At 34.6% G+C, this 18,937-nt stretch overlaps 1 protein-coding gene across 6 annotated transcripts in view; it reads right to left on the bottom strand.

Annotated features, from left to right (window-relative positions):
• The window catches only part of Usp25 (ubiquitin specific peptidase 25), a gene marked incomplete at its 5' end in the record, with an annotated part of 142,840 nt that overhangs the window by 64,317 nt on the left and 59,586 nt on the right, over positions 1-18,937 (bottom strand). For 5 of the 6 annotated variants that reach the window (XM_005375571.2, XM_005375573.2, XM_005375575.2 and 2 more), the window contains 3 exon segments: positions 2,206-2,343; positions 6,708-6,794; positions 10,339-10,501. In XM_005375571.2, coding sequence (XP_005375628.1) covers positions 2,206-2,343; positions 6,708-6,794; positions 10,339-10,501 — 388 coding nt within the window. 6 annotated transcript variants of the gene reach the window in all.

Below are 18,937 nucleotides of genomic sequence, written 5' to 3'. Positions count from 1 at the left end.
AAATAAATAAATAAAGTCACCCAGTCTATGGCCATTTGTTACAGCTCTACCAGGGCACTAATGTAAAACCTCAGAATAAAATGCCCATATTTAGACATTGTGTCTAACAAGAAACACAAGAATCTCCTGTTTATCAAAAATCTCTGGAAGAGGTTAATCCTTTTTTAGCAACCAGTACAGAATCTACAATTACAAAATAAAAATTCTACCTACTTTAACATGAGGGAAAAAGATCTTTAACATTTTATTTTTAGAATATAAACAAAGACATAAAAATTGACAGCACTACTACATACTAAAGGGTCTCCCATAAGACTTTTAGATGTTTTCAAACATGACATATTTGAAATACTCAGAAGAATGCAAATGTAAGTTTAAACTTTTTTGAATTAATCATGATGTTACGTTACTTACAGACTTATGGTAACAATCAATAATGCATACTTCAGAGTTAAGAGTTTGAGGAACAAAAGAGACTCAAACTTGTATCAAGTTGTATTGCTGTCCGTCTGCTTTAAAAGACCTCTAGAGAAAAAAATCAACAGCGAGGAAACTAGTCTACACTGCCAGCACAAAGCAAAGGCCTCCATACTGCAGCATTCAGGAGCACAGAACAGCAGAATGGCCTGTGGTCTCTCTGTGGACTCTTAACTTGAAATGAAAGGCCCAACCCATACACATGTGCGGTTCCAAATGAATGCTCTACTGCTTTATCCTTAAAGGTAAAAAAAACACTCACATCACAATGCAAAACATCAACAGTTAAAAAGAAAGCAAGAAAAAAAAAAAAAAAAAAACATCACAATGCAAAACATCAACAGTTAAAAAGAAAGCAAGAAAAATACAAAAAAAAAGTAATCCCACAAGAAAAGATGTGTCTGTGAACTCAAGTAATCTTATTAAACCTTAATTGTATACTAAGAGTCACTGGAAAAGACAGGACATACCCTGAAGAAAACAATGCTATAGAAAAGCGGCAGCAACCTAAGGCAAATGTGGCGTTTTTCTTTTAAGACTAAAGATGTTAATATGTGAGTCATTTTTCCTAAACTAAAGCCTCAGTATTTAGGTGTAATTGCAGTGTTAGTACTTAGTGACAAACAAGTGGGTTTTGTGTTGCAGTTTGGGCATTCCTCTCTAAAAGGTTCGCCAATGTTCTGCTACAGAAATACAGTAAATGAATGAATGAGTAGAGAAACGAATGAAATGTACTTAGAACCAGAAGGAACGCTCTCAAATGGTGCTCAGGGATCACTGCTGGAACGTTACCTCTTTTGGCTTTTGTTAGTGTCATTATGACAGTGAAAGTAAGTCAGAAAGCTACTAGATACTGCCTAAGACACTGGGCTATTGTCAGAGATGTTTTTTTAAAAGATAAAAAGAAAACTCTGATATGAGCATGCTTGCTCATTTATATTTAACATTCAGAGTGGATTTTAAAAAGAAAATCACATAAGATGATGCAAACAGAATTTTTTAAAATATTCTCTCAAATTCCCTTTCCATAAATTCACACAACGGACACCCACACCAAAAATCAGAAGCACTACAAGAACACAGTCTCTTTTAGCCTCTTCCCAAATAACATTTTACCCTCTGCCCTTCATTCCAATGCGGCATCTTCTTCAACACTTGTTATCATTCCTAGCCACCTTTTTCATTTCTCTTTGTTTTCCTTCATTATCCTGACTTCTCAATATAGGAAATGTTGGTTTGTTTATATATACTTTTTACTTTTATATCAAACTTCTCAATACTGTGTTTACAGTGAAGTTATCATGACAGTACTACTTAAAGAATGAAAAATAACAAAGACAATGTCCTTCAAAAACCTCTTCTGACTAATTAAGAAAAATTACTCTCTGCTAGACAAACAGGAATATCAACAACATGTATACCACACTGACACTAGGTTACCACACGTTTGTTAAGGTTTTTAATTACACATGCAAGCATTTTTAATTTTATCCTATTTTGCCTCATAAATTTCAATCATAATGTAAACCACAACTTTATCTTAACACTTCCAAGGTCACTTAATTTTAAAGTAAGTCTTCCAAATAAACACAGTTTTATATAAATGGCTCCAGGTTATTTTTAATTAAGCTTAATAATCCATCCAAAGTGTCATGTATTCTTGGAAAAGTTACTGAAGGATTGGTGAGAATAAATAAAATACAAACACTAATGAGTATAAAAAGCTACCTGCTGAGAGTCATTTGACTTGAAGGCATCCTTAAGAATTTCAACTGCTCTGGATGGATCAACATACTTCCTTTTGGTACCAACAAGAAGTGCAAAAAGATACCTCAGCTCACGCATGAAAGGCAAATTCCGATGTTCCTATTGAAAAAAAACCCAAAAACCCTTCAGTGAAGATTAACAAAATTTTTACTGTTAAACAACTATTCATTTTAATAATAACGAAATTAAGCTGACAAAGATCAGGGATAAATCCAGCACTCTGTAACATATTTAAAATGGAAAGTGTTTATGTCATCTACAGTACTCAAGAATTCAAGCTCAGAAACAGCAAAGGACCTACAGTAGGGTCACAATTTCTGCACAAATACCACATATTCACAGCAAATCATGTCGTTACACAGCCAACAATATCCTCCTCGTTCAAGTCTGGTTATTATAATCCTTCCTATTCAGCAAGGCCCAGCTGCGGCTGACAAAAGCAACAATAACACCCAGCGTTCAAAGAGTGCTCCTACATGCCAGGCACTATTCTAAGTGCTTTACCCCAATAAACCCATTTAAGCCAAAATTGCTCTTCCAATCCAAAAGCATCTCTAGACACTTCCAAGGTAACAACCTCTTCAAATTCTACATCTACAGAGATACATGCCTTTCTCTATGAATCACCAACTGCCACTGCCATGTTATATACTAATTATTAGACTAACAGTAGGGTCTTGTCTAATTACTAGTATATAATTTAATAAACATTAATGGCTATTAATGGCTATTTGCTTATCATAGTTATTTAAAATTACTTATTTATACGTTATTTTATAACAGTATTAAATATATTTAATATCAATAATTTTTAAATTCAATTGTTTAATAAGTATATTAACCTGTATAAAATCAAACTAAATCCTAATAATATGGGGCTAATATAACACCCACTCTGTAGTCCTTGAAATATTCACTTTTATTTTCAATATGACTATAAGCTTCTCAATGACCAAGATTTCAATATCTCTTCTACAACTTTTAGACACACAAAGTAGGCAATGAATTTTTACTGGCTGATTAAACTAAACCCTTCAGAAATGTTTCATGACAACAAATCAAACAAGCAGTCCTTATATTTAGTTCTTATGCTACTAATTTTAATAAAGCTTAAAAGCAGTTGAAATGAGAAAAATTTTATCATGTCATATAACTAGCATTCTAAACGTTAAAAAAACTCTAAAATGCATGTATATTTATACAATTACTGCCCTGAATAATATCCACATAAAAATAGTTTCTCCCAAAAGGACTCCTAAGAAATAGGCAGGCAATAAAACTGGTTCAAATGCTTACAATCAGATCCAAAAACTACACCCACCATTAAAACAATTAGAAAGTACACTAACTCTGATATAAAAATGGTAACTTCTAAATGCAGCTTATATTCAAATATCCTGAATTCTATCATCAATGACAAAGGGTAAGTACTAAACTTCTAAATGAGAAACCTAATTCATGTTTTCTCTTGTATGTCCTACTCCCTCCTCACTAACTACCTTGTTTTAAAAAAAAGTTTAGAAAGTATAAATACTATGAGTTTTAATCCATAAAATTATTTCCAAAATTACCTTTAGTTTTCCTGACATCAACTTCTTTAATAATCATTGAACCTTAAAAAAAGGCAGATTTTTACAGACATCACTTGTCATGTAATAAGGATGAAAGTAATGAGTTCCAAAAATTAAGAGAAATTCTACTGAGAAACCATTTAAAAAGAAAAATACTTTAGTGTAATGAAAAAAGGAAACTTTTTCTAACAAAATCAGGGCCTGAACTCAGGGACATGTGCATGGTAGGGGAGTGCTCTACTGCTGAGCTACATCTCCAGAACAATGCAGTATTTTTGTCTCAGCTAACTTATGCAACTAGAAAATCTTTTTGAATTTCAAAAGGTAAAACTATAATGAAGATCAGCTACTCCATTTGACTAAATTACTAACGTATTACCATAGAAATATCGGAACACATCTTAAGGGACTTGCTGAGAAATATGACAGATATACACTACTTTAAACATTACAAAGTATACAACTTTATACTTTATGAGCTTCAAATATGTATGTATCCATGAAAGCATCACCACAATCCAGATAACATACCTATATATCACCTCCAAAAGTTCATCCTTCCATCCTTTGCTAACCATCCCTAAGTTACTAGAGTCACTTTGCCTCTTCTAGAAATTTATGTAAGTGGAATGCACATTATGTGCTTAGTTTAGTCTGGTTTCAAGCAATCGGCAGTTTTTGTCTTTAAGTATATTTGAAATACTTTTTTTATAAATAGGCTTTAGCAAAATGAGAAAGTTCTCTATCAAAAGTTTATTTTATCAAAATGAGAAATGTTCTCCTTAATATCTTGTTTATAGATTTTAGCATAAGGGTTAGTGCTAGTCAAATCTTTTTTCTTCATCTACTGAGATATATACAGTTTTCTTTAGTTTGTTAATATAGTGAGTCAAACTGTTTTGAATGCTAAATCAATTTTGCATTCCTGTATAAACCATACTTCCTTCAAGAAGTATTACTCTTTCTACCATAGGACTCTATCTTCAAAAAAAAATTTGCTTTGACATTTTGTTTCCATATTCATGAGGAATACTGATCTGCAGTTTATCTTCTTAAAAGCATTTTTTTACTTTTGATTTCAGGGTAATGTTAGTTTTTGCACTCAATGTGAGAGCGAGCATTTTGTGAATGGGACATAAATTTACTTTGAAATAATAAATGATGGGTTACAGTGACACCTTTTTAAAAAGTGTGTCTTTTGTCACCCCAAACGAATATAGCACAAATCAGTGACTGGTAACTATGTTTCCTTACCATATTTGTTCCAAAGGTTTCAAGTTATAGTACTTTCCATTGTCACTGTGCTGAATTAAAGAGTAGATTTGTGGAACAATCTTATGTAAAAATGTACAGTATACTCCTAAGTATCCTTTAAAGAATGGAAGCGAGTGATTATTTTTTCAGTGCCCTAAGCCAAAGAGACCCCTAAACACGTCTTGAGAAAGGTGCTGATTACACATGTCCCTAGCATGCACTGAACAGTCTCATATCTTCATAACTGGCTCTGGTAGATGAACATGGTAATGACTATTTCTTAAATAAGATCACAAAACTAATGTGGTCTTATTCAACAGTATGAAAACATAGAAGAAATTAAAGCATAATAATAAATATAATAAACATAATACTAAATAATAAACATAATAATAAATTCTATAAAGTTAATATGTACAAATATAAATACATAATTGAAAATAATTCCAGTAATGTCAGGAAAATTGCACAGACTTCAATGGAGACACAGGAAGAGAGACCTGTGGATATCAACAGATTGTAATAAAGGAGACAGCAGTCCAAAAAGTTCCACATCAAACATAATAACTAACAGGGTCTGCTTAATCTCCCTAGCAGTTCCCTTTTGAAAATGAGTTACAGCCTGACATTTTACAACCTGGAGATTACAGCCTGAAAAGCTGGTTGTAAATCAAGTTATATTCTCTCAAATGTACATTATAAATGTTTCACACATTTACAGAAAAGGTGGTTTGAAAATTAAACACTGAAATGAAAATACAGTGTAACCTAATAATTTACCACTACAACAACAGGGTCAGCACTTTACAGAAACCGAAAACTTTACTTTCTTCATCTTTGCAACCTGTACAATTAGTACTAGTGGCTCTTTATAACAAGATCATTTCTGTGGTCATTTTTTTTTCTTATTAAGTATGAATGTGCACATCCAAATACGACTATCTTTGAAAGTCCTATTTTTTAAACTTTCATATGTAAAATTATAGCTGACAACAAATATTTTCTGTATATCAGTTACTTTCAAACCCTTTAAGTGTTTTACCTCACTTGATCCCCACAGCAACTCTGAAATAATTACTGTTATATCTACACTTTACAGACAAGGAAACTGCAAAGAAAGAGATCGAGGTACTTGCTCTGGGACTATACCTAGTGCCACAGCGATGCGGCTCTGGTGTCTGTCTCTCCTACAGTGCACTGCTTATCTAACAATGCTACTTCCAAAACAGAAGCTTGTGCTTACACTGCAAAATATCAGCACAAAACCTATTTTTAAAAAAGTCCTCTACACAATCAAAAATTATTTTCACACAAGTTTTCAGAAGTCAATGGAGGAAAGATTTTGAATTATAGATTATACCCAGCCTATAAAGATTACTGACATTTGACAATCCAAAAAAGAAAAACAAATTACTAAACTGACACAAAAAATTGGTATACTACTCTGACATATACACAAGAAAAATCCGTATTTGTAATACACGGACAAAGAACAAGAAATCATTGCAGTACACACAAATGAGTGGACATGCAAATTCTAACAGATTTAGATTAGATGGAACAAACATCCCCAAAGCAATCACAGATAAGAGAATATAAGTAGAGGTCCTCTGTTTAAAAGTCATTTATAGTTTTTACCTTTTGGTTTCGAGGTAAATCTTGAGCATTTGAAGGAGGCTTATAATTCAGAACTAATCTTCTAAATTCCAAAAGATTGAATAATGACTGAAAAAGAATAAAAATTTATGATACCTAAAGGAAAATTCTATAAAGAGAATTGTGAAAATGGCTGGTCTCACAGACTTATTCTTGACAACTATGCTCTTTATACACAGAACTGTCACAACCAACAAAGAAGGCCTATTTTCTCTCTGGGAAAAACTCTACTTTCTTGGATTCAGCCACACTATTCTTCACAGTTAACAATACTTATTCTACTGCAAAACACAAACTCATATGAGGAAAACTTTTTTAAAAAAACTATGTATTACTAAAAGCTGTTCCTTTATATTAGTCTGTATTTGACATGCAGTTTCTGAAAATAAAAGGCACACAACACAAAATAAGAAATAACAAAAATGAGTGCAAATAAATACATTCAATAGATGCTAGGTGACAGAGACACAAAGAAATTTTACATTATCTCTATGCCACAACAACATAATAACCTAAAAATATGTAACAACAGCAATGTGACTCCACAGGACAATAACACTGATTATGGGAGGTCAGAATGAGAATAGATGAAAGATGCTCTTGAAAAGACTTCCTCAAAGATTGTTTTTAAAAGAGTAGTTTGCAATCTATTAATGTCATAATAATAAACACTGTTTAAAAATGAGATAAATTATAGTAAGAAATACCTCAATGTATTACACTCAGTAAATTCACCAAAGTGTTTTAGAACGTTTTTCTTACGGATATTTTACATATATGGTATGCAGCATTAGTCAGCTTTCCCGTCCCAGAGACAAGATATAATACCCAACAGCCACAACCCAGAGAAGGAAAAATGTATTTAGCTCATAGCTCAGGGGATTCAGTCCAGGGCTGACAGGTTCTAAGGCAGGGACTTCATGGCAGAGGTAAGCTGCTCAGTTCATGGCGGCCCGGCAACAGTGCCAGAGAAAGGGGTTGCGGGGTGGGGAGACCATAATACCCAAGGCCATGACTTTCCGAGTCACCCAGACACACCTAGGAGAGACTCTACAAACCTGCCAGGCCTTTCTTAGTATACTGAACTTGACAAATCAGGATTAACATTCAAACATGTATATGTGTAAAACATTTATAATGGGAAATATATTTCTTGGTCACAGTTTATAAAGTTTAAAAATTGTTATACAACAGTGCATTACATTTTATAAGCAATAATGAATTAAATTTTATAAAACATGAATTAGCCTAGTGGATAGAAAGGAAGGTAATACCACAAGTCAATGGCAGGACAAAGTTTTTTATCAGTAGTTGGGGACTTAAGACCTCTGGTTAACTATATATAAAGAAATTAAATAAATAGGTGGATTCTGATTTAAATAAGGAAAATAAAATGAGTCTCTGATAGCAGAGACTATGGGAAGTTGTGATCAGCTTGTGACATGGCAGGATTTTTGAATGAAATGTGAGTACATGAAATCATTTATTCATTCTTTTTTTTTCTCTCTTTTCTTTGAGACAAGATCTTGCTGTGTTGTCCAAGTTAGTCTCAAAATCCTGGGCTCAAGTGGTCCTCCTGCCTCATCCTCTCAAATAACTGGGTCTATAAGCACACATCAGCACACTCGTTCACTTATTCATTGTATACACACACACACACACACACACACACACACACACACACACACATATTATGACATGTTTTGTGACAATTATGATCTTAAGACTACCGGTTAAAACAATGGCAGTATAGCCAGTTCCTGGAATTCAAGTGCACTGAAACTCATAAAATTTGGTACAATTTGACACGAAAAAATATCTTCCCAATATTGTCCTCTGTTTGGCACTCCATACACAAGCTAGAATGTGCTGCTGTCAACTGCCTCATGATGTGCTACCCTTTCTGGTCAAAGTAATTTGTTTGGTGCTAGTCATTTTTTGGTAGGCATCACACCTCTTAAGAACCAGTTAACAGTGAGTATGTGGGTACCACTGCATATGCTATAAATTTGAAAGGATATGATACAATTAACAGTAGAGCAAGATCAGAACTTTTAGAGAAAAGGCAGAATTTTAAAGCTAGCAGGGAGAAAAGTTTTTGAAAGAGACAAAGTACAAATAGTAAGGATATCAGAAAAACAAAGGAATACAGAAAGCTAGGACTTTAAAATGAGCCTGTATGTCACACTAACTTGTGGAAGTTTAAAAAATACTAACAACAAGGGCCTCTTAACAAAGCCTTAAAGTACCAAAGAAGATTTTGGTATATATCAAAGATTCACTGGCACAATTTAAAACTCTTAAGTAGTACTGCCACATTCCAAGAAGGCAAATGCAGCAAGATAACCTCTGGATAGGCTGGATCTAGAAATCCCCATGAAGCTTCATGAGATCATAGGTGGAGCCCTCTGGATGGGGTTGGATCTTAGGTGTGTGACGGTAGGATTAAGTGTGTGTGACACTCAGACTAGTCTACTAGTTGGTTTACCATAGTTCTGGGCATGGGTACTGGGAAGCCCCACCCTCCGTGCTGGTGGCACCACCCAAAAGGCTTGTACTCTGGATAGGATAAAAGGAGAAAGGAGACTGCTGCTTGCCGTTCTGCCTGTCACACCATGACCTCATTCTCCTCTGTGTGCCCCTCTGCCATGCCACCCTGCCTGGAGCCGGCTGACTACAGACTGAAACCTCTACAAACTGTGGGTCAAAGTAAACCTTTCTTCTTTAACTTGTGGGTATCCGGTATTTTGTCCAAGCAATGAGAAAGGTAACTAAAACATTTTAATTGCAAAGTCACAATTAACAGTCTTTAAAAAAATAAACACAAAATATCAGTCAATTTTTGTAAAGAGTAATAATTAAGGGCATGCTACTATTTGAGATTGTTTTATTTAAAGTTTTGTAATCTGAATGTCAACAGAATAAGGACAACTATCATCATTATGTGGAAAACATTTAAAAAACAGAGATCAAGCTAAACATATTAAAAAGAAAAATTATTCCAATTTAAGAATACAGTGGATATTTTCATATACAAATAGCTACCATACTAGAAAAAAGCTAAGGAAACATTTTACTGCCTTCTAAATTTAAATGGAAATGTATTATTCTTCATTTACAGTATTTATTCTTCATATCATTTATATTTACATCCTGAGAATTATTTGTAAATCCATGACAACCTCAAATAAAATGCTTTTTCATATGAAAAATGATTTAAATGTATATAATACTGTGAATAATATTTTCCAGTATATAAAAATAAACCTAATCAGACCTACAAAGAGACAGGTCTGGTTCCCTGTCTTGGTTACAATGCTTTCTGGAATCTGCAAGGAAATACAAAGTATCTTTTCTGCCCCAACCTCAACTACTAACAGAAAACAAGGAGGAAGAGTTACTTTTAAGAAAGTAAGACCTGTAAGTAGTGCTGTCTTATTAAAATTACACACTGGAGTAAAGAATGGAAAGGGTGAGAGGCAAAGTGCCACCCCCAAACTAGTTTACAAGACAAAGGGATATGAAAAGCATGCTAACATTTTTGTTTAAAGCACAAACATAGCCCACTGACTTGTTATCATGCAGGAAACAAAAGGAGAATAAAGAGCCTCACCTGAATGACAGCACTGAACCAACAAGTATTGCCGACGTTCTTTAGCCCAACAGGAGTTTTGTCCTGTCTTTTTCTATCATAAGGATTTCGAGAATCCTTCCAAACTTCCGTGGGTGTCCTCCTCAAACATGCCTTATTTTCTGCTATGCTGGCTTCAAGAACTCTTAAGCAAGGGAGAGAAAATGGTGGGGGAAAAAGAGTATTATATAATGCTATACCCCATCAACAGCATACCAAATGCTTTAAGCATTCTGGTTACTTAAAACTCTGGACAGCGTGCCTGGGGAAGTAACATTTAACACCAACATATATAGAAGTTATTTTTCTATAAAAGCACAGTGGTAGTAATGCCAAAAGACGAGAGAGGGGCTTGTTTTGTCCTAAGAAAAAAAATTTTCAAACACAAAAAGACAATGTTATTCAACAGAAAGTAAATGATGCTTCAACAAATTAGAGGTTTCGTATCAGGAGCACAGCACCTAAATCAATTTTCTTAGAAATCCTGTAGCAAAACAGATATTTACAATATCACATAACTACAATTTTACAATAATCAGTTTGAATTATCAAGAAAACATTAAAAGCTGACAAGCTTTACTCTCACTGATCATTAATTTCCTTTTATTAGAAAAAGGTAAATGAAGCAAGTTCTAAGATTCCTCTCAATTCAAGAGATCTATGATTCTATGACAGCTAAACAAAGGAAAAGAATACTTACATGTTTACTTCCTTAGTCAAAAGTATAGCTAGGGAAAAATCTAACAAAATATATTTCTGTGTATTAAAATAATAAAGTTATTAATTTTTGCAAAATACACTCACCTACAGAATATCTTAAATACAGTAAAAGCAGCAAAAGCAACACTATTTTAATTCATGGGGTTTCTCTTGTTCCTAAGCTTGCAACAATGTATCTACAAGGCATGCTCAAAAAGCAGGGTGAATACTTACACTTTTAAAAAGTGTATTACAGTAAAAACACATGGTTGTTCCTCCTCACACCACTCCCTCTTACTTCAACACTCTACTCCCACTGTTGTGACAACTTTCTGAAGTAGTCCTGGAAGTTCTTTCCCACAATCAGCATTAGCTGTACTGTCGTGGCTGCCTCAATCAATTCAAAACGTTTGGCTCTCATGGTCATTTTGACTGTGCAGAAGAGGCAGACGTCCCACAGTGCCAGAGCTGGTGAGTAAGGTGGACGAGGGTTCACCATGATGTTTTTACATGCCTGCATTTTCATTGGATGACCCCTGGCAGCATCATTTACTAATACAAAACCCTTGTACACAGAAAGTGTATTTAAGGGGCTGGGGATTTAGCCCAGCGGCAAAAGCGCCTGCCTGGCAAGTGCAAGGTCGTGAGTTCGGTTCCCGGTACCGGAGAAAAACCAAAAAAAAAAAAAAAAAAAGAAAGTGTATTTAAGTTTTTTATTGGCTTTTATAAATGGGAGTGTTTCCATCTGTAAGGTTTGATAGGATAACTGTCACAAGCAAAGGGGAATTATTTTGAGGGTAATAATGGTAATGTGCCTTTTATTATAATAAAACTGGTTTATTTAAATATACACCATATGTTTTCATTAGCTCTTAAGTAATTAGTGGAAAACCCTAACTCCTGAATACAAACTGTCAAGTACAAACTATCAAGTAAACTATGCCTACTCAAAAAATGTGTTACTGTTCTAAACATCAATAACCTTCCGATGTCTTAAGCCACTTTGTATTAATTACAAAAGCCTCCGCAAGAGGGAGTTTTTATAACTTTTTGGCTTCTCTAGATCTCTCTCATGCTAAACTACCTTTATTCTAAAGATTTTATCCAACAACACTGTCAAAATCATATTCTTTTATCTCTATAGTAATACTTAGAATATGAATATGAAGGGGAATTAAAATTTAAGTAAAGGCCCACCAAGAATGCCCACCAAAATCAAGTGGACATGCCCAGGCAAGCCTGATAACAGAACACTTCTTCCTTTGTTTAACCCTTGTCTTTATCATCTTTGTGTAACTGATGGCCTTGCAATGTAACTTGAGACTGATGATGGCCTTGCAATGGAACCTCAGATGTTTAACCTCCCTTCGTAACCCATGATGTCACTCAATCCTCCAATCATAATGTACCAAATCTGTAGCTGTACCTCCCATTTGCTCTCCCCTTAACAGCCTGGAAACCTCACTAGGCAGAGATCCAATGCTTTGGGAGTGATCCTAGTCAGGCCCATTGTAATAAAATTACTGTCTCCTAGATCTCCTCGGTGCAGTCTTCCTACATTTGTTCCATTTTGCCATAACAAAACTAGATGTAATTTAGTGAGAGTCCAAAATTAAACATTACTTAAAATAACCTAAAACATCGGAGAAAATAGGAATCAAAAAATATACATATATACTAAAAAAAGTGGTTAAAAACATGTTAAAATGTAAAGATCAAAGAAAAGGTTCACATATCTGTCACACTAAAAATACCCCAACTCTAGCAGCAGTACTACAAACCCAAAAACCAGATTTTACATGAAACTCAAGCTTTAAGAACTCCTGAGAAGGCATTTACTATAGTTTACATGAATTGTGGCACAAGAAAATTAGGATAGGGCTGAGGATATAGCTCAGTGGCACAAGCACCTCCCTGGTAAGCCTGAGGTTGTAAGTTCAATTCCTAGTACCAAAAAAAAAAGGTTGGGGGGGGGGTGACTACAAGAAAATTAGGATATATCTAGAACACCTCTGTGACCAGAAAGCTAGTCTGCAAGAATTCAAGAGAGATATAAAAAGTCCAAGAACCAACTTGAAAGTCAAGCTAAGGGCAAGTGGTACAGTTCGGCATTGTACAATACCACAATCATTACAATCAGTCTGAAAAAACTGATGTGTACAAGGAAACTAGTTTATGCTCAAAAGAAAAAAGTTAATGTACAATATAAAAAATAACTAAATACAAAAGACTACTGTAGCTATATAAAAACTTTTTTACTGACCTTTGTAAATGGGAGTGTTTCTATCTAGAAATTTCGTTCCATATATCTTGATAAATAGACATGAATAAACTAAAACATATAACGAATACTAAGAATAGTAGATCTAACACCATGAAGGGGGAAAAACAAGCAGCACCAGTCATCACACACGAAACAGAACAGGCAACTGACTAGTATTTGTGAACAGATACAATAACCTTTTAAAAAGAGAATTCTAACTTATATTTTAAAAGTATAAACTAGTCACAAGTAGGACAATCATACTCAATACTGAATCTCCTGGTAGATGAAACACTGCCATCATAAAGTACTCATTATAGTAAAACATTTTTAAAAACAAGCCTTCACCCGCAAAACTTATTATCTGCATGGGAACCACAGGAAGTAACAACATGCAACTCAGCCCCAAGATGCAACACCAAGTCTCATGTTTCCAACAGTCCACAGGACAACTGAAATTTGTAAGCCAGACCACCTGCAAGAGGTTTTTTAATTGCAGATCTAAAATTACTCATCCCCAAGAAGTTTTTGTTACGTGTTTTAAATACAATCCATTCCTTCATTCTCCTCTTCCAACAAGAATATACATGTACTTCTGGATGTATGTATATATATATATATATATATATATATATATATATAATCATTATATTAACTTAATAATTGAACTTTTCAGCTCCCCAGCTTCTCTCCTTCACCTGACTTGAGGGAATGCAAGGCCTCAGAGGTACTTTCTAGCACAAAATAGTCACCCGAACTGTTACAATGTACTACGAAGAAAGCTGAAAGTGAAAAGAAGTTAGTGATGAAAGACACTACCTTTGCGAAGCTCCTACACACCCTTCCTCACAGGGCAAAATCATAAATCTGGAATGTAATTGCTCACTGTTCCCGCAAGTCACATAAGATTAAAAAAATAAAACCCACATTTGTGTTTAGTACATCTATTAAATGTTAATACAGCTCAATTTTGTCATGGAAAGTATTATTATTTATAACAAAAACATAGGTTTTAAAGAAACAGGGTTCTTATAATATTCCTCAACTACACCATATGGTAGAATTATGGCACTAAAAGTTGGAACATAAAAGAAGATTGCCATAATTCTGAGACTTCACTAATTTAAAGTTTAAAATATGCTGCTCACTTCTGTGGCCTTACAACATGCTTCAGGAGGCTTCATCCCACCACCTCTTCTTGCACGCTACAGGACTTTATAAACGTATCTATCATGCGCCAGAAATAGTTACTGATCCACCAGTGTTTCTCATCAGCATCTGGTGAGTAGAAATAAAGATCTGCCTTACCTCTACACCATACATTAATAATAGTAGTGGCTAAACAAGTTTCTGAAGTAAATAGATAGGATATTAGATAGTACTTTTACTTTTTTTAAATCAAAAGCTAAATCTGTAACTCAAATAGCACTCTATTTCCAAGCCTTGTCCTTTTCTATACTTCAGTACTGGATGCATAAATACAAACTTTTCATGAAGCAAAGTCGTATATAAGGTTCCTTCCCTTACCTTCCCAGTAATACTTAGCAGACTGTGAAGTATAATGTACACAATAGCTATATTCCAGGTATTAAGACTGCCAATAGAGAGAATATAAACACTGCAAATCTCAAAGAACTCAGAAATAAGCTATAAAAATATGCAGCATGCTGAGAGGCAACCTCATAAGCCACAAATCAAAAGCCAGTCCTCAACACACATCACAGGCTTTCTAACCTTTTCCACACTGATGATGACCTTAACATTCAGTAGTATTAAGGACAGCAAAACTTTGTGCTATGTCTATTCCTTCCACATACTAAACAGAAATGTGTAAAGCATTTATGGTAAATGTTCACTTTCCCATTAAAATTATACTGTACTGTTTGGCAGAAGGAGTTATTTTGTGTTTTTATTTAAACTGCATACAACAGTAATGCTGACAACATCCAATCTTACCTAATTTCTTTTTAGAATAGCAGAGTACTCATTAAATATATATATATATAACATTCAAGTGGCACAGGTCAATCAGTACAGAAATGAAAGAAACAATCTGTTGATCTCTAAAAAACTAAATAATACCTAGTATTTTGACTGAAGTCACACTAAATCTGTGAGTGAAGTTAAGGAGAAATTAGTTGTTTTGTAATGTCCATGGTTCCAACTTATGAAACAGCACATATTTCATTTTTTTGTTTATTTCTCCTCTATTTGATTTTTTTTGTGGTACCAGGAATCAAACTCGGGACCTTACGCTTGCCAGGGGGCTGTGCCACTGAGCTATACTCCTGGCCCACAGCACATATTTCAAAATAGTTACAAATACTCTTTAATCTGTCTAAATGATATTTCCTCTCCTTTTCTTCTCTGAGGCACTGGAGATCAAATCTAGGACCTCACACATGCTAGACAAGATCTCTCCCAGTAAACTATATTCTCAGCCCAATAATTTCCTTCTTAAAAGCACCTGCACATTTATTGGATTTTATTCCAAGTCTTAATAGTTTTATGAGTTATGAATGGTTTCTTTTTAAATTTTCACTTTCTCACTCTTATGTACAAAAATATATTGTTTATGTTATCAAGTAACATAAATGCATTTTTGTCAGTATTTTGAAAAATTATTTATAGTAAGATACACAGATCTTAAATGTAGAGATCTGTGAAACTTCTAAATATGTATATATCCATGTGACCACCACCCATTTGCCTTATCCCAGAAACGCTTCTTTCTAGCCAACAGAATACTCTCTATTCCCCAGTTAATCACTATTTGAGCTCTATTGCCATAAATTAGTTTTGCCTGTCCTTAAACACTGTGCCAATGCATTTATTTATTTATTTATTTATTTATTTTTGGTTTTTCTCCGGTACCGGGAACCGAACTCACGACCTTGCGCTTGCCAGGCAGGCGCTTTTTGCCGCTGAGCTAAATCCCCAGCGCCAACGCTGTGCCAATGAAATAGCATAGTTATTCTTTGGTGTCAGGTTTCCTTCTCAGCTGTTTCAAGGATTCCTCCACATTTTTGCAAGAAAGCAAAATTTTTCCACATACTGCTTAGAATTTCACTGTGTGGATATACCAACACTGTCTAACATTCTCTTACTGGTATTTGGTTAAAGCCACCACTCATTTTTTGCACAGGTTTATACTCAAAGAGGGGAAAGGCTGAGTTTTAGCAGAGGATATGGTCTCAAGTTATTAAAACTCCCCACTTTTCCGAAGTGGCTGAACCATTATACCTTCTATAAGCAGTGTATGAGGGTTCCAATTCTTTTCAGGTGTTCTAATAGTTGGTATTTAATTTTAGCCATTGGAATGGGTAGTAGTACCTGTTCTCCAATGAGAAGATCAGAAGTAAGCCTTGGACAGAATTTGCACCATGCAGATCACCCCTAGCACAATACACCTTGGTACTGACATGGAAACACTCCATTACTATGCTAACTACAGATTCAGGGCTGCTCTTTCTGATATAGAAGCACTCACTCCATGTGAGACATGCAATTCCTGTTAAAAGCTGACTCCTGTCTCTGGTGGTGAGGAAAGCCTCAATGCATGGTACACAGCTCCTCCTCACTCCAGACAAACTGACTGGAGCTTTCATCCTCTGGAGCTGTTAATGGTGCCTCTCCGTTGTCCCAACCTGATCAGTCAACTCCAACCATGTTATGAACCTATTAACCAGGTTATGAACATATTATACTTTCACCTCCTCCAGACCACCTAATTTGACATAATGCCTTTTCCTCAAAAATGGACTGAGAGCATTAAATAGACTTTCCATTCTCCCTACCACCCACAAGTATTTGTTTACAATTGAACACTGGAACAGCCTTCAAAAATCAACTTAAAAGGTGTAACTCTACTAGATTCAGATTATTAGATCTAACATTTATTATTAATCCTTATTAAAAGGATTAACTCTGCCTCCCTCCCCTACTCCTGTTCCACACAGCTTAAGGCAGTTCCTCATCACAGCTGCTTCCTGGGTAATGATCAGAAAAGTAGCGTGTTCGTTTCCATATGGCCAGACAAGTGTCATTTGAACCAGTCAATTCTTGTTTGCACAAGATACACTTGTATGTCTGTTTATTTTATAATGATTATTTTTTGTATATATTTTTATTTAGCATGTTGGGTTCACCTTAGATGTTTGTTTCTAGTGAAATCTAACAACATGAATCTAGTAATATGTTCTGGTTATTTTCCTTTACTGATTCATGTTTACTTATGAAAAATAACCTACAATTTCATGCTACAATCTATAAATCTCTTGTAAGTACATTAAATGTAATCTTCATACTTCTCTAAAACTCGGTGATACTCTTTTACAATATAAAATCAACACATTTGGGACTGAAAGGAAGTGCCAAAACATCTACAAAAGAAAAAAACTGAAAAGGGGAGAGATTTTAACACATCAGAGAAGAAAAGACTGCGTTATGAAATAGAAAGCCAAAAAGGACATCTTATTGTCAACTATTCATGTAGCAGAAAATGCACCCCCCCCAGCCACTCTGTTAGTTGCCCAGGTAATAGTTCCTGTTACAAGTTCTTGTTACTTCTGTCTCCTAGAAACAGCTGGTCGCTATGATGCATAGCTGGACACTATGATGCACATTGTAAGACAGCCAAGTACTCTGCTTCTGTATTTCCTACTTGCTGATCCCATATAAGCCCCAAACCATCAGAAATCAGGGCCTGATATTTTGGGAATGATCCCAATCAGTGCCTATTAACATAAAATAAATCTGCCACCCCATCCTGGGTGTCATTTCAGTGTTTTTGTTTGCCGTTGCATTCATAATACAGAAATGATAGAACCTAAAAGAAGAAACAAAACTAAAAAAATTGCACTAGTGGTCAGTGATTATAATAATTCTATGGGTGGCATTAACAGAGTTGACCAACACTTAACAAGCTACCCGGTAATCAAAAGGCAGGGAAAAAATAGTATTATAAAATATGCATGTACTTTCTGGACCAAACTATATGGAATTCATCTGCTATTTATTCAAAATAAGGAGGTTCAAAGAGTCAGTTACAAATTCGATTTGGTCTAACAGACCAAATAATTGAAAAATACAAGATAGTGAAATGCCAACCAGGACATTCAACAATGTCTTCACCATTGTGTTTAGTGGGTAGACAGGGAAGACATTTTATCCAAATTATACCAGCCACAGATAAAAAAGAAAAGGCCAACAGGATGGTGCAAAGTATGTTGTTTAAAGAAAGACAATAATGAAAAAGGATTCAGAAAGACTAGATACTACTGTCCAGATTGTAACACTGTGTTGTGTATTGAATATTTTAAGATATACCGTACACAAAAAAATTGCTGAATAAACTTGATAAAATTATCATTCTCATTATTTCCTATTATCTTACAAAAATGAAAAAATGTGATTTTTTTGGTCATCCTTTATTTAAATAGACTAATAAGTGGTTAAAAAGACCTATATGTTAAATTCATAATTCCCCCCAGACTATTCCTATATGTGATACATATTTCTTTCTTTTCCTAATGGTAGGTTGTCCTGGTTGGTAAGCCCTCCAAGGTGGCTTCTAGACAAACTTAATTCCAGGTTAACATCTAAATTCCCTAACTAGTC

This window comes from Chinchilla lanigera, unplaced genomic scaffold (assembly GCF_000276665.1).
Source record: "Chinchilla lanigera isolate Chin_1 unplaced genomic scaffold, ChiLan1.0 scaffold00006, whole genome shotgun sequence".
Classification (NCBI taxonomy): domain Eukaryota; kingdom Metazoa; phylum Chordata; class Mammalia; order Rodentia; family Chinchillidae; genus Chinchilla; species Chinchilla lanigera.
Note: the sequence above shows the minus strand (reverse complement) of the source record. Positions and strands in the feature narration are given on the sequence as shown.